The 17,469-nt window shown below is 42.2% G+C and overlaps 1 protein-coding gene across 1 annotated transcript; it reads right to left on the minus strand.

The window, feature by feature from the left end:
• Window positions 1–1,590: 1,590 nt before the first annotated feature.
• On the minus strand, window positions 1,591–15,706 carry KCNG4 (potassium voltage-gated channel modifier subfamily G member 4). Its single transcript, XM_053449351.1, has 2 exons — window positions 14,957–15,706; window positions 1,591–2,759 (listed from the first exon to the last, which is right to left on the minus strand). The coding sequence occupies exons 1-2, from the start codon at window positions 15,704–15,706 to the stop codon at window positions 1,989–1,991; spliced, it is 1,521 nt and encodes a 506-aa protein (XP_053305326.1). The 3' UTR covers window positions 1,591–1,988.
• Window positions 15,707–17,469: the final 1,763 nt, after the last annotated feature.

Genomic DNA, 17,469 nt, shown 5'->3' on the forward strand with positions numbered 1-17,469 from the left:
TATACGTGTGTGTATGCATTATTTAGAGCGCAGATTTTTCATCGCATCACTCTTATGAAAGCTTTTCTGGCAAAACAGGGCTAGGAGAATAGATTTATTAATAGTATTAGTGGACTCTTAATTTATTTCTGACCCAGTCTGCTCGTTTTTCATAGTATTCCCGTGTGACATAGGTGACATACATCACTTTATTCCCATCAAAAACAGATAACTTGAAATCGCATTTGTTTGTTTTTTTTCTACACATCTATTACTTGCTTATCAACAAGCCATTCATTATGCAACTTCAATAGAAATGCAAGTACCTGCTGCCCATATCACCGGCATAATATTCCATCGGGGAACCCAGCCCCGAATATCCAAAAACAAGCAGGACGGAACATTAATAATAAAACCCTTCCACGGAGTGGATCTGAGCTACAGCCACCTCGGTAAACACTTAGTAACATAGCCATTTTAGGTTGAAGAAAGACCTAAGTCCATCGAGTTCTACCCTTCTACCTATCCTTCCTGCTTTTGATCCAAAAGAAGACTAAAAATTCCTTCTTGACTCCAAAAGACAATCAGATTTCTCGCTAGATCAAGAAGCTCTAAAATATCAAAGTTTATTCTATTATTTATGTCCTGCTTTTCTAGAAAAAAATAGTACCCAGACCCGCTTGAAGGCATCTATTGTATTCGATATCACCGTTTTTTAGTACGCATGTTCTATTGCTTGTATAGAACGCGATCCATGCAGCAGTTCCGCTGTGGAAAGGAATCGTATCAAAACGCATTCAAAGATAACATGTAAGAGTCATTATCCCTCTTATAAGATAAGTTTGTCTGATGGATTGAAACGTCTCCAGGGCCGAAAACTTTTCTTCTATGGCCTGATTTTCTGAATAGATATTTCAACATTAAAAGAAAAAAAAAAGGATCTTTTTATTTGAAGCAAAATTGCTAATGAGAAAATTGGTAACGGACCCATGCTTATCTATTTCCACTCGGTTGATTAAAGCACAGACGATTATGGAACTTAATATTCATTAATTTAAAAAAAAGGAAGAAATACAGTTTTTATTTCCAATCTCTGTTGAGAGTTCCACCGAAACGCTCATTCATTACTAATTAAAAGAAATATTGTGGGGCGCTCATAAAAATCGTACTTCGTTCCTTTAAAACCCAAAAATTGGGATATTTGTCATCTTTTTTTAATTGAAGCGATGCCAGTTACTAAATGTGCATGGCTCATTGCAGTGGTAAGTAAAGACATTAAACACATTTTAATTCAATAATAATCAGCTACAGTAGCAAAAACTGCAGAGTCGCAATGAAATATCGCAGCTTGAATCGCAGTGTCAGATTTCCCTTGAGGACAAGCCATTTGTGTATTGTAGATGTACTATGGTTTTTGGGCCCCCCCCTACCCACCGTACTAATATTTAATCAAAATACCAAAGCCTTGGTTGGGGGGCCAGATCTCTCAAACACTATGCGTTTCATTCTTCTTACACCCCAGGGTCCAAGGAGCCCTTAGACATCAACCTACTTTGGTTCTTTCCATTTATTTGCATCCAGCACCATAAGATGATAAAATGATCAGACAAGGAGCATAAATATATATTTTTTTTATTTCAGGTTTTTTTTTAAATTGTTAACTTTGTTTCTCCAAAGTGTGATAAATCCAGATCATATAACTAGAAACCTTATGTCAATAATGCACAAATCCTCGAATAACAGGCTGGTAGATATAGACGTGTCACAGATCCTAGAGCTTTATTCTCCTTATTCTCTTTTTCGTCGAGCACTTTTACTGAAGACCAGGTTTCTGACCTCCTGCTTTACTGGACAAAGCACACCAGTCTTATTCCTGGATACGTTTTTTTACAGCATTATTTAGAAGCGCTACAAATTCAAACGTCCTCTGGAAGATACAAAGTTTCCATGTTATTGGCGCTCCTGCACACAATGCTCTTCAAACAGAAACTCCATTTTTCCATAAGCGTCTATTTTCCGGTGTAAAAATACTTGTATGTGTCTTCTGAGACCAGACTGTCCGTGTCATTGAAGGAATCGCTTTCACCCGATTGATTTGCGTCTCTTAACCTCATCAGACGGCTCTGTAACCTCTCTTGATCTCTCTTCAGTTCTGCGTAACAGCGAGAGAAGGTATGGAAAATTGATGTTGCAGGAAAAGCCATAATTAAAATGCCACTTAGGATGCTGCTCAGAGCTACCACCTGCCCCGGGATGCTCCGAGGGACCATATCCCCATACCCCACCGTTGTCATGGAGATTATAGCCCACCAGTAAGAAGCGGGCACACTAGTGAATTCTTGGCCTCTTCCCATTTCGTTTTCGGCTAAGTGGACGAGCGGAGCAAACAGGGTTACAGCCACGCACAAGAAGAGCAGGAGCAGGCCGAATTCCCTGGTGCACCTCCGAACCGTCAGCCCCAGGGTCTGCAGTCCAAGCGAGTGCCTTGCAAGTCGCATAACGTACAGTATCCTCAAGGCACGTAAAACCCTGAGCACCAACCCGATCTTCTCCAGGTACGAGTTACCGCCAGGCTTGTCAAAAGTCATTTTCTCATCCTCTACCACGAGCGAGACGTAATATGGTAAGATGGCCAAGACATCAATAATATTCAAGGGTCCCTTGAAGAACTGGCATTTGCTTTTCGCTTGAACAAACCGTAGAAAGAACTCCAAAGAGAACCAAGCCACACAAACAGTCTCAATGATGAAGATACTGTAACATTTCTGGGAACATTCACCCTGTTGAGACAAAAAGAGATTATGATGAAATATTCATTTAAGAATCTTGCTTTCCTCTAACCAGAAGATCCTTCTTTGCTATCAAGTTCACAATGACTTCAAGTGTTCCTTTAAATGTGAAGGGTCAAGTCATTCAAAGCCCCATTGTGGACTAGAAATGAATGCCACATGCATGTTCTTTTAGAGAATTGTTAAATATTTAAATCGTTTAGTTAAGCCAGACTAGCCGTTTATACACTACACGAAACTCCGTACTATAAGCAGACTACTTTGCATTCACCGTGTGCCTAAAAAAGAAAATGACAGATCTGCTTATAGCCTGGAGTACTCAATTAACCGTGGAACAGCACCTTTAACAAGTGAGGCTACAGAAAATTTCCATCCTATTGTTTTATGCTTTGCCATTTTTGTTCCAATGGCAGCCATAGAAAAATGAAAACGAAAATCCATTAGGTTGCTCTCTGGTTCTTCATCAAAGATAAGTGACATATTCCACTTTAATTCTGATCAAGCGAGCATGGAAAATGGGATCCGAATATCAGGGACGGCAAAAACTGAATTAAAATGGGACCCGTGTTTTATAGAGTAGGTAAAATGTCACTTGTCTTGGAGATGGAGACAAGGAACTTAATGATGATGATGCTGGAGTCCTGGGGCTATTTTTGGAAGCGCAGAATAAGAAATCCACAAGCTGGGATACTTCATCTTAAAAATGTCGCTTTCAGGTAGAATATCTCCATGTTAAAAAAAAAAAAAAAAAAAGTAAGTAGTGGCTTGTTATATTATAGCTGAAAATTGCTTCATTTTATCATTAATGGGTTATCAGGTCCCACATTTTTATTAATAACACAGTAAAAAGAAAATAAAACTAATACCAAGTTAATGGTCCACATCTACACCATTACCCCATGTAGCATCATCCCTCCAGACCATTACCCCACATAACCTCCCCTCTGCCCACCATTACCCCATGTAGCATCCTCCCCCCAGACCATTACCCCACATAACCTCCCCTCTGCCCACCATTACCCCATGTAACATCCTCCCTCCAGACCATTACCCCACATAACCTCCCCTCTGCCCACCATTACCCCATGTAACATCCTCCCTCCAGACCATTACCCCACATAACCTCCCCTCTGCCCACCATTACCCCATGTAACATCGTCCCTCCAGACCATTACCCCACATAACCTCCCCTCTGCTCACCATTACCCCATGTAACATCGTCCCTCCAGACCATTACCCCACATAACCTCCCCTCTGCTCACCATTACCCCATGTAACATCCTCCCTCCAGACCATTACCCCACATAACCTCCCCTCTGCCCACCATTACCCCATGTGACATCCTCCCTCCAGACCATTACCCCACATAACCTCCCCTCTGCCCACCATTACCTCATGTAGCATCGTCCCTCCAGACCATTACCCCACATAACCTCCCCTCTTCCCACCATTACCCCATGTAGCATCGTCCCTCCAGACCATTACCCCACTTAACCTCCCCTCTGCCCACCATTACCCCATGTAGCATCATCCCTCCAGACCATTACCCCACATTACCTCCCCTCTGCCCACCATTACCCCATGTATCATCGTCCCTCCAGACCATTACCCCACACAACCTCCCCTCTGCCCACCATTACCCCATGTTGCATCGTCCCTCCAGACCATTACCCCACATAACCTCCCCTCTTCCCACCATTACCCCATGTAGCATCGTCCCTCCAGACCATTACCCCACGTAACCTCCCCTCTTCCCACCATTACCCCATGTAGCATCGTCCCTCCAAGCGATTGTCCTCAACTACACCTCTTCAGATCTAAAGCCTGCCATCTTCTACCCCAACTCCATGCAATCAATTATCAACCCAATACCTCTTTCCTTTCATCTGAAGAAGACACAAACAAGGTCCCAAACGCTTGTGACTTTATGAATCTTTTTCTTCTTCGTTGGCCAAACCAAAGTTATCACCTACGCATTTTCCTCTACACGCCATGGAAGTAAAAAGTTCCATCTATGGCTTTTGTTCGTGACGAATGAATACATTCCCAGGCTTTGATATGATTACATGAAAAGGAACAGGCAACCGTTCTAAAGTTGTTATGGGGAGAGGTGAGAGAGATTATTTTGAATGGTTGGTTCAGGATATAATTATCTTGCTCAGTGGAACTCAGGCTGCTAACATGAATGGGATAGCAGGAGCGCAGAAAATTGACAGTGTAACTATGGGGTTTAGGCAGTTATCACACACACTTTACTGAAATAACAAGTGCCAAGTCAGAAATGCCACCAATTAACCTGTCAGGGCTTCAGGGGTTTATCCGTACGCAGCGATCCTAAACATGAGCACTGTCAATCCAGCGGTATGCCGATTTTCCCTTTCATAAAGTCAGAATATGTATTTTACTTTTAAAGTGGACTCGTCTCCCGTGCGTATTAACATGTTTTTGTGAAACGGCTTACGAGATTTGTTTTTCAGTACATGTAATTTGGGGTTTTTGGTTCAAAAGGTATTTTAGTTCCGAAATCCAAAGAAACATTTAATGAGGAGCAGTCAACCATGCTTATATGTGATTCATTATTTTATATATATATATATATATATATATATATATATATATATATATAAAAATAAATAATTACTGGCAATATTTGTAGACTTATTTGGTCTGTGTTGTTTCTCAGGCAGATCCAGCGCTGCAGGATCTGAAGACCACCCGGTCGAAGGAGTCATGACGTCGATATACTCTAAGAACTGAACTCATAAGGTAGGCTGCAGGTGTAGTAAAGGGGTTCTGAAGTAGTTGTATTATTGCTGAGTGCGGGTTCCGTATTCACCCTTGATTACCCGGCTGTCATACCTGTTGTCAGATGACATGGTCCTGTCTCTTCTGAAGCTGGCTGCTATCATGTGTGATGTTTGTATTGTTAGCTCGAGAGACTGTGTCTATGTCGCTTATGTCACTGTTTGCCCGGGACAGACGTGATCAGTGCGATCCCACAGTCATAACCTTGTCTATAAAATGATACAGTGTATCAGCAGTATGAGCCCTCTCTTTCCCTATGCCTACTGCTTTTACACAAATGATGCCCACATGGACCAGTCTCCATTCTTGGTTGGAGGTCATCCCAAAAAACACATTGCCAGATGTTCATGCAACACGATGCCCCCTGTGAAAGAGCATCATTATGACCTATACAGACTATTAATAACTTTTCTAGAGGGCGACCTTGGACGACACCTCTAACATTTTTAATATTTGTAGGTAATTGGTTGCGGCACCTCTGGGGTCCGATAAAATGGATATTAAGTAGCTTATCTGATCATTTGGCCATGTGGCTGCTTCATTACTTTAGAGGAAACGTTCTCTTTTATTTATAAATGTTTTACGATAGTTGTTTGCTTTAGGAGTCAGTTTTGTTATAGGTGGCTAATGTTTTTTTTCATGTCTAGCATAAGTTGCTTTATAATATGGGTTATTTTAACCAAGGCTTTCAAATTTCTGCCTATGATAAAAGCTCCACCAAGTACCTTTTCAGCACCAAAATATACAATATTGCACATTGTACCATTTGTGTTAGCATCAAATGTATAAATATAGAGGAAGTGGTTTGAGGTTTGCTGTTACTTCTATGCAGGGCCGGCCCGACAATGGAGCCGAGTGGGGCAACCGCTCCAGACGGCACTTTTGAAGGGGCAGCACTTTGCCGCCCCAAGCCCCTTTTTTTTTTTAATCGAAAGACAGAGAAAGGGGCGCCTCTCTCTCTCCTCTGCGGCGAGTCTCCCTGTTCGGTCTCGGTGCCGGCTTGTAATGCTGAGCGCCGGCGCTCATTTCCGGCGCTCAGCCTTACAAGCCGGCACCGAGACCGAACAGGGAGACTCGCCGCAGGACTGCTGAAAGGTAAGTACAAGGGGGGGGGGGGTAAGGTTAGATAATAAGGAGGGGGAGGAAAGGTAGATAATGGGGGGGGCGGCAGGGACGGAGGGAGAGGAAGGGTAGACAAGGGGGGGGCATTTTAAAATTCGCCCCAGGCGGCATTTTGCCTTGGGCCGGCCCTGCTTCTATGACATCATCAAACCAGATTCTTACATGTATGTGGGCTTCTGAACTCGAGCATAATGCGTTTATCAGAAATGCTGAACTTCATCCAATTAAATCCATCCTTCTTACCGTCTGCTGCAAACGCTCCTCAGATGAAACTTTAGTTAGGAAGAAGCAAAAGAAATTGAAATATTTATGAGTTTCCCTTTGAATAAGGAAAAAAAAGGGGGTCTGTTAATAACGAGAGCAGCTAATACCGCGCTCCTCTTTCCAAGAACAGAGCAGCGGGGATGTATCTGCTTCTGGAAAGACGATACAATACATATTAATTTCTAATGACGAGAACTCTAGAAGACGGCTCGCCCTCTCTCGGGTCGCGAGTAACAGTAGACAGAGCCTTAAGGCGCATGTCTCGTGGAAAAACTACTTTCCTGAATCATCTTTACCATACAGCATTTAACTATTAATCATTTAACTATTACAAAAAAAATAAATGTAAAAAAAAAGGGAAATCTCATTATCTTTGCCAATTAATCTTTATACGATTATGTAGATGTACAATTTTAAAGCGTAGTCCAAGTGAAGATATCCCCCGTGCTGCAAGTAGCTGGAGCCCTGTGGATTCACAAAGCCATCTCTTCTGAGATCTTAGAATAGATTTCATACATTGAATGAATTGAATTCATACTGATGGGTCTCTCGTTTTTAACCCCTTAATGACAAAGCCCGTACAGGCTCCAAATGCATTGTTTGCAATGGGTTTAGGGACCGCCCATTGTCCTTAAGGGGTTAAAGACTGTTCTGCACAACGTAGAATCCATGGGTTTTAAATATACGACCCGGCAGATGTCTCGAAAAACGGCTTGGCTAGTGCTAGAGACCCTCTCGTGGTCGGGCGCAGAGTTCCAGGTCACCGGCACCGCTCGGAAGGTCTGGAGTTTGAGAACCTTAGAGAAGTGCGAGAAAGCAAATCTAAAATACATATTTCAATTATTTTTTTTTAAGCAGCAAATAAAGATTGTTTAAGTTTCCTGCTACAAAGTGATAGCTTCGTCAAAAGAATACAAAGATGTGACAAGGAGTTTGTTTTAATCCCAGCAACAGTTGATCTTCCGTGGCTGGCAGTTGTAACAACATTTTGTTTCCATTAAAATGATTCATTTTAATTAAGAAATGACAGTATCGGTAACAAATTTGTTTGGGCGGAAGATGAACAGATCTGATCAGGATTTATGCCACGGGAGGCGGAAATCATTTTAATGATTCCCTGAGCATAAACTCACGCTGAGTAATAGCCGGTGCTATTAATTAACTCACTTAATGGATTAGCTAATAGCATTTGGCCCGTAATGATAACAGGAGGGAGACAAACGCAGCTCGGAATGTCCGGTCTGTGACTCGGAAAGCCAGTGGATGGAGCAGGATCAGCGAGAGATCAAATGTTCCTTTTTTTTTAACAATGTATACGGTTGGGAAACAGTACCTGCCGTGCCACGTGGATGCCATAACAGTCCCAAGAAATCGGAACTGCGTTAACTCCAACGGGACAAACTTTGATTAAGGTCCTATATTGACAAAGTGCAAGCTCTTTGGAACAGACCAAATGATTCTTGTAATTTCCCCATTGAAGTCTGCAAGAAAAGAAAACGATGGGCCCTGGGCGGTGGGAAAAGACATCCGAACGCGTGAAATACGGCGGAGATTGATGCAAAATTCAGCTAATAAGCCAAAAAATATTGCAGCTACGCGGTATACATTGTATATCCCTATTAAAAGTCTAACAGCATAGTTTAACCCTTCGCTGTGGTATGAATGAGAAAGGTATATCAGTGATGAACGGCGCAGTACAGTAAGGTGCTGGAACCGCACGTTGATTACAGACCGGGACCCTGGCGCTAACGTTCATTCACGTTACATGTAATGTTATGTCATTAAAACGATTTCCTCTCCGATGAAAGAGCCCTGACTGAGCCCCTGAATGCCGCAATTGATGGTGGGGTGGGAAGTTTCAATCGCGCCGCCCGGCTGATGTGATAAAATAGGGGGTTTACTGCCTACGGAAATAATCCAACCGCCACCCCCCCCCCCGTGATCCTCTTTCGCATGGAGCTTTCAAATAGCTTTTTAAAAAACATAGTAATATCATGCGTGCTGGAAATTGCTTCCTTGTAAGGCCATGAATGTCAAAACAGAATATTATGTACACAACGAGGCTCCATCTCCGTACAATAATAGCGTATAGCGTATAATATAGCTATATAATAATGCGATGCCCTCCGCGTTCTGCGCGCTTCCTCTGTAGAAAGAAACTAAATGGAATTTGCACAGGACAGGAAAGTGTACGAGTACGAGATCCGTTTCACAGAAATTATATCTGTAATAGAAGCGTCACAAGCTGATTCCGTGCATTCCCAAACGCTCGGAAATGTGTCCGCAGCGTGAAATATTTCCAATTGTACAATATATCATTTAAGGGGATATTTATCATCAACACCCTTTATTTCCCGCTGTGGGTCTTGAGATCGAGTGCGAAGGAAAATGAGTCCCCATGCGCTGAAAAGACAGCTTATCCAAGGCTTTTTACATATACGAGCGCACCGGTCGGCTGTTTTGCTTTACAGATCTTTATGAAGATACAGTTTTCTTCTCTCTTTACCTTTTACTTCATCATTGTGACCCCGGCATTAGCGTCAGATCAATGCGGGGTGTTCCGAGATGATGAGATGCCCTATACATCATTATTTGGGCTTCTGTAAGAGACGACTGTCCTCTGTGATGTCTTTATGAGAACTTGCAAGTAAGCTACGTATATCTGCGAGGCTTCACATCGCCAATAATGGACAAAGGACCACATCTGAATCTTTGGTAACCTTATTAAAACCTCTTCCAACATTCTATTTTCTACCTCTGTAGCCTTCATTTTTGCCCCGGTATTAGTAAAACCTCACTTGAACTGGATATTTTCCTCCATAGTCAACCAGTCTAGGAGCGTGTATACGAAACTTGGACCTTCAGCTACAAGAAAACAGCAGATTCCATAGGTATTCAAGATAGATAGATGGGAACGGCACATTATTGAGTGCGCTGCCTTCTAGACAGATAATATGTGATTAAACGAGCCCCTCGCATGCCTTGGTATCATTCCATAACGATTGAAGAACATGGCCGATGGCCCTACGGGGAGCGTGATGGGGGACGGGCTCGTCGTTTGCACCCCAACGTTATTCCGTTTTGTAACACTGTGGTTATTTAGGCCTCATCAATGATGCGCTACAACTCCTGCCTTTTTTTCCCAGATCTTCTTTTTATCTTGTAACCGGGACACCTTTTAAATGGAAGACATGGAAGAACAGGCTTAGCACCGATAGCTAGCCATCCGTCAGCGGCGCGGGAATGGGTGAGCGTCACGGAAAGCCCCAGTCTGGCTCTGCCGAGCACGGAGCGATAATACCCTCTCGCCGTTTAGTATTGCTGCCTCGTCCTGCCATAACGCCATTGCCGCATACAACGCGAGGACGGGGAACGAATGCGTTGCTTCTGGTTCAGTTGTTTTACACAAACTGGAAGTGGAAAATACTTTATCAGCGACGGGCAACCTCTGGGATCCCATCTGCCGCGGCCAGCCCCGGCAGCCTGGAGTGCGGCAGAGATCGCAGACGCCTAGTTATAATAAGGTTGCTGCTTTTCGCTGAGCGTCACCCCAGTGCAGCAAATAACAGTATTCACTAAAGTCTTTCTTTGATTGTCAGACTTATACCATAGACTCAATCATATCAATCAGTACTATAGAAAAGCGGGATCCATTGCTTGTGCTGGTCTGATGGACAGCTGTTTATAGGGGGCAATAAGGCGTCCTGGCTCGTCAATGACTTAGTACAGCAGGCGCCGAACACGCAACACGTTTACTCATACTTGCCCACAGAAACATGACGCGCTCTCTGAGGTGATGGGTAGATAAACCTCTCACTCGCTTTGAGTTTTTATTTTTTTACACTCTGACCCGTTATTAGCTGTTTTCAAGTTATAAAAACTGCTCTGACGCAGTGTTCGTCTGAAAATAATCTAATTAAAATGATTTTTGTCTAAGACGTCCTGCATTTGACTCTGGCACTATATAACTGGGAAGAATTTAATATGAAAGTAGGCAGACATTTAGCATGTGAGCTACACCTCATAAATGAATAATGACATCAGAGATAGATTTGTTCGAAGACTTCAGAAAATGGTCTTTCTATCTTTAGAAATAAACCCGGTCGTGATGGATATCTTATCTGGGGCCTGTTAACGGCTCCTTATATAACACCCTGCGATTCGGAGGCTAAGTAGCGCATGCAATAATTGGTATTTGGAGAGGTGTCAGATACATAGAAGTTGTATCATTACTAAGTAATAAGGTTTGTGTACGGCGTGGGAATACGCAGTCGTTACGCCGAGCAATAGTCATCTTTCAAGGCATGTAAACAGGAGTTTTTCAATATGCTAAAAGCCTTCATTAAAGGAAATGTTCCCTGACCTACCGCTGGGTCAGCTGATGTCATTATTAATATTGAAACAAGTTAATTCCAACAGCAAATTCATATGCAGTGATGGGAAGCCTCACGTTTAACCGGTTTGTTGAGAGGTTCACACAGGGGCTGCTTAGGAATAAGCATGTGTGTGTGTGTGCTAAACACGTCAAGCGTCTAGCATGGTGGCTGTGGAGTCAAGTCTTCTCTTTGGTCAAGTATTCTCTTTGGACCTGGCCCCGGGACCTATTTGCGCTTCAGCCCCTAACCAAAGGTGGAACGACATTTTATTTGGTGGGGCGTGAGCTGGCGTATTGGACTTCTAAGTTTCACATAGTACCAAGTGATGAAGCCGATGATCGCTTCTCTTTACAGAGAGTCATACTCCATTACCTTCTTCAGGTCAACTAGAGAGAAGGTGGTTGGACTGACAATGTGTTGGTCAAAAATAACCATTATGTTTGACACCATTCCCTCTATCCTACACTTGGCCATGCTCTGGCCGGATGGTTCTCCACCAGTAAAGTGGCCCAACAACACAATCGTATATTTTAATAAATAGTTTTCTGTACTTTTGTTATAGAAAATTTGCGCATAATTGTGATTTCTCTTGGTTTAAGAGAACATCGATGAGTTTGATGTATCTTTTAATAAACCCACCAAATAAGAAAAATGTACTTCTTGCGGCTGTTAGTATTTGGGTATTTTATACCCGGTTTTCTCACTGAATAGTACGCTGGCAGCGAAGCGCTCTTCTATAAGAACTTGATTGTTTCCATAGTGCCTTTCAGCATTAATGTAGCACAGTTTTCTTTCTAATGGATTCACTTCAGAAGCGAGAGACTGACTGAGAAGTGTTTCAAGGACCTGTTTTGTGGGATCATTCAGCGATTTTTGGATTGTTTCTAAATGTTGCCATTATTTCTTATTGCAAGCAGTGAACCGGAACTTTGGAACTAAATCAGAAATCTGTTCTTTGGTTCTTTTTTCCTGCCATCTGATTCTTAAATTATTCCCATCAAATATTCCTTTTGAATTTGTAAGATGGAAGTTGATTTGTTCCTGAATATTGTTTTCATCCATCAGATTGACCTAAGACTGAACCTTCGCCCTCAATTCTTTTAGTAGTAAAATGAATAGTAGAATTCATTTACATTTTTGAAATATGCAATTGAATAAAATTTTACAGCGATAAGGTGACTTCCATACACAGCTGGACACACAGTTTGATTACTTAATATTTTTGGAGGAAGTTGCATGACTTTGGGTCATTGTTGTTACCAAATTTGAACCGGTGTCTAGGAGACTGGCAAATGAGCCTTATTGCCCCAGACATTTTTGTCTTGTAAGTAGAACTTCGATTGGTACCTCTTCTGTGCCCTTAAATACTGTACTACCGTTTAGACAAGTCTTTTGGTTCATTTTTTGCACATTTGTTTTCAGGCAACAAATTATATTCCCTGCTCATTCAGTTTGGACGAAAATCAGGGGCATTTTTAATTTGGGAACAAAATTCATTGCCCAGTGCCCACATTCACTCACACTCTCATTCTTGTTCTCTGTCACGCTTTCTCAATGTTTCTGAACTTTCGCCAAAACAGTAGTGTTCCCTTGTGTATCAGGTGATAGGACGTCACCGGAAGCACCACCATTTTGGCGGAAGTTCGCTCCAGGTTATATCCGCAGAGATGTGGAGAAGATAAAAGAGAAAAGATGAAGAACAAGATGCAGAAGTGAAAGCAGGGAATGTAGGGAAACATTTAGAGAGCATGAGAGAGTGTACAAGAATGAGAGTATGAGTAAAAAGGCTTGTGAATTTGCTTCATTTTGGTCAGCTTCGTAGAGAGGTCTGGTCTCATTTTCATGGCTTTCTACGAATTGTCAAATTTGCCAAAATGTCATAAATTTGCAATTCATATTAACTGGAATACACAATTCTATTCAGTAATAGTCTTAACAGAGTTCAGCTCTCCTACAAATAACAGCTGAAAGACATGCATCCCACCGGCTGATGAAATTGGACAGTACAGCATGCAGCGTCTATCCGAGTATCAAAGTCTGAACCGATCACACCTTTCCAGTTCCAGGGTTACATTAACGCAAAGGCAGAGATGGGATCGCCTCCTTGCTAAACAAACTTGGAACTTGTATTTCAACAGAAAGAAACGCTCCCTGATCCCGCAGTGTGTTACTCGCTCGTGCTTCCAGTCATCCCCTGTAACAAACATCCTTTCATTCACATCAGCCACCGGGGGACAGCTTTCACTCACAGCCTCTGCCGGCTTTAACCTTTTCAGTGCCAAAGGGGTGAGCATAGCTCTAGATTCTCTGTACTCTCCCTTCCAGCGCTGAATGTGTTACCCCATTCATTATCAAACCAACCAATAAAACACTGTCATGTGTTTCTTTCTGATTAACCCATAGAAGCATGTAATACTTTAAAAAGACCGCAGCAGCACATTTTTAAACCACAGTTGGAGCTCACATTACTTATTTGTTCTTCCGTGTGGCTTTACATTCATCTCAAGTATTCTTCAAGTCATTTGCAGTGTTAGCCTTGGCTACCTCCACTGGCTGGCTATTCCAAGTATCTATTACCCCTTTTCATCTTTTTTTACTCTATTTTTATTAAAAATGCAGTACTATTCTCTATGGCATTCATTTAACTTTTCCCCACGATTCCTCTTCTTTTCTCTTCTTTAACATACCTACTGTGAAGAAGTGAGGCTAATTTATCATCCATGACCCGAAACAGACTCGAGGGTCACAAGCAGTGGCCACAGGTGGAAATAATAAGATAACTCCTTGACATCAGGGGACCAAGGATCAATTAACTACCCCAAACAGTCAGACCCCACATCTCTCTCCTGCTTTCTGAATAAGGGACATAATGTTCTGCCTGCTTTGTGGAATTGATACATGGTAACAAAACTCTTCTGGCTAAACACAGAGTGTTAGAAGCGTCTCAAACACATTAGAGGTGCTAAAAACCGAAATAGCATCAAAGTGCCCCTTTCTTTGACTACAGCGATAATCTGTGAGATTACGATCCCGTGAAAAGCTCTTTTCATTTTATCTCTAATGTTATGGGTGTTAGAAAGTGTTTAATAACAAAACTGGGTGTTAATGGATCAGCTCTGATCTATCGCAGTGAGATTGTTACTTTGTCCCTGCGCACCTGTGAAGACTGCGATCGTATTAGATAATTGTTGCTTTAGTATACAGTGTTTACTTTAACGGTAAAATAAAAGAACCATTGGTTAAAATCAAACCGCTAACTACAAAACCGTGAAAACGTTGTATACTTTAAAGAAGGAGAATGAGGTGAGACACAATAAAAAATGTGGAAAGTAAACAATTTATAGGAAGGCTGTCTAACTAGAGAGAGTGTGTGATGCAATTGATAAAAACAATTGTTCTGTAAGTTTGAGACATCTCCAAGCTGTATGAATAGGAGCCTAAAGAGACATGTCTGCTTTACAGAGCGGGGCATCAGAGGACCGACCTTCCTGCACCAGTGGTAGAAAATGAAAGGTCGAAGAGGTTTCTTGCATATAGGACAATGAGGTGCTTAAGATACTTTTGTGTATGATATCACCTGGTGTACAGATTTATTCATACCCAGACAAATCAGTTACTTACCCTATCTTCCTCAGCTCTGAGCTCTGGCATGGTGCTAATACACAGGTTTATAGCGGTGGTGGCCACGAACAAAATGGACAGGCAAGCAAACACTTTCCCTGGGATTCCCGATTGTGGATTTTCTACCATATCCCTCAGTTTGCTCATGAAATGTCCAACATTGGAACTGTCATCCAGGACAAATATGGTTTCCCTGTTTCTCTGTGCCTCCTCTTCTTTTCTTATCTCTGCCAATTCCTCAAGTTTCTGAAAAAGCTTTCTTAAACAGCATCTCTCCAGGTTGGACTCTTCGATGCCCCAGTAGGTCAGCTCGTCCTGGAAAGACAAGGCACACATCTCTCTCAATAGCCTCAACTTTCCAGCAGCCAAGAAGCTGACGATCATCCCGAAAGCGCATGGGTTCCTATCGAAGAAGAACTCATTGGTGTCCTCGTCAAAGTCATCACAAATCTGGGTGATCTCTTCATAGCTGTTGCAATACCTCAACCTCCCAAGTCTGCTCATGGGGAATTCATCCAGAGTACTCCATGGCATAAGATATTTCATTCCCCCCACATTAATAATGATCTCACGCTTTAGGTTCGCTGTATATAGTTCATTTGGGTCATAAATCCTTTTAGCCCTTTGGTACTTCACTCCTTTAAGTGTCTGCGACTGGACAGCTATAGGAAAAAAATTATTGAGGGTACTGCTGGACGTATAACTCAGATTACTATAGTCTTGTTCACTACCTCCAGAGATTATAGGCATCGCTGGTTAAGAATCAGCTACTTCCAAAAAGGGAACTGTTAACAAAGAAGTTTACAGAATCGTCATTTAGTAACAAAATTAAAGACCGGCTTTTAAAGCATGTTGTATGACTGATCAATGTGGTCCTCAGATAGTTTACATAGAGTGGCCTTTTCTTGGACATGAAGGTATAGATGTTGGCTTCTAAAATTGAAGTTAACTTTGCAGGGCAGGAGACCGTGGAGTTGCGTTAACGGCTTGATGAATTTTTCAGATATTGTAAGGTGAGCTATACTTTACATTAGAAGAGTTATACATATACACATGGGCTGTTTGGCGTAAATAATGCTATTTCTAAGTCACGGTTCCTTTTAATGGCCCGCTGTGTTTCTCTCTGTTGAGAGATGAAGTTCTAATTCATGCAGGGTGAGTGGCAGCAGAGTTTACTTACCACGTCCAAGGTACCGGATTCTGCATGCTCTTCACAGCACAAATCCTTTCATGCCATCTCCTCTCACACATACTGCATGTGCTCACTGCTCAAAGCAAGTCACACACCTCACATCTCCTCTTATCTCCTCCCTCTGCTACCGAGATCTCTCACACTCCCTGAGCACTCACAATCTTCTCTGTTCCCTCTCTTTATTCAGACACAATCTTCATTTTCTTTGTCCCTTTCTTCTTCGGAATGCTCTTCGGTGTGTCTCTGCGCTGTCTCTTTTCCGTGCCTGTTCTTTATTCTTTCTTTGATCATGAATTCATATGCCTTTTCAATTTTTTTCCCCTCTCGTGTTTCTTCTTTCCTTCCTTCATAACTTACTGCACCTAACACAATACTACTTCAGGACATTGTGATAAGCCTCTGTTCATATTTTGTATAAGCCTTTCCTTCTACCATTGTCTACATACCCTGCATTTTGACCTTCTTAAACACAGTCTTCCATGTATCTCCACCCCACCTTATCCCTTTCCGCTTGTGCTGGATAGAGATCGCTCACTAAGAAGCCTCACTTAGGTGAATGAATGAGGGAGCTTCAGGTTGCTCTCCTGAGGATGCTTAATGATGAAATAGAAGGTGTATATACAGCTCTTATCTTCCCCGGGACTATCAGTACAGTCCCATTTGCATGATTACTCTGCCTTATGTTCTCTTTTGTCACAGCTAACATATAGCGCTTACTTCCAGCAACAGCTGCTGGGTGCAGATTATACAGCTGGAGAGCCGCTCCACGACGCACTACCAAGCATTCATAAATAAAGCCATGGCTCCAGGATTACTTTCTACAGGTCATCATCACGGTGACACAAATTACAGCTCAGATTAGTGGAAATAAACAAAAATCCCAGGATAGATCATCCCAAGGTTTTTAGGAAGAGCAGCTGGCTCTGCCGGGTTTTTAAGGGAATAGACTTTTTAAAAAAATAAGGCATTGGGTGGCTTGGGAAGAGAGCATTTATTAAGATAGCACATGAAAAAAATCTATTTAAATTATCGTGTGGTTACTGTTGCTGCGGTTCTTGAATAAAATTCGGAACATAAACGGGGCAGCCATATTGCTTCTGCGGCGTACCTCGCAGGAGGTGAGTTATAACGGTTATAGGTTCGGGACAATATAAACATTTAATCTACAGATAGCGTGATGTTCTGTCTATTCCCTGGCCTTATTTTTATCAGACATGAGTATGTAATATGGTTAAAACCAAAAGAAGTACAGAAAACAAGGCTGCTCCCGATTAGGTATTAGGCTCTGCGTAACGTCCAGGGATCCGCTGATTACATGTCC

This window comes from Spea bombifrons, chromosome 10 (assembly GCF_027358695.1).
Source record: "Spea bombifrons isolate aSpeBom1 chromosome 10, aSpeBom1.2.pri, whole genome shotgun sequence".
Taxonomy (NCBI): Eukaryota; Metazoa; Chordata; class Amphibia; order Anura; family Pelobatidae; genus Spea; species Spea bombifrons.

Excerpts from the sequence above, each read along its gene's own strand:
- KCNG4 (XM_053449351.1), bottom strand. The coding sequence starts at position 15,706 with ATGCCTATAATCTCTGGAGGTAGTGAACAAGACTATAGTAATCTGAGT. Across the intron at positions 2,760-14,956 it reads TCAGAGCTGAGGAAGATAGG|GGTGAATGTTCCCAGAAATG; the intron begins GTAAGTAACTGA and ends TTGTCTCAACAG.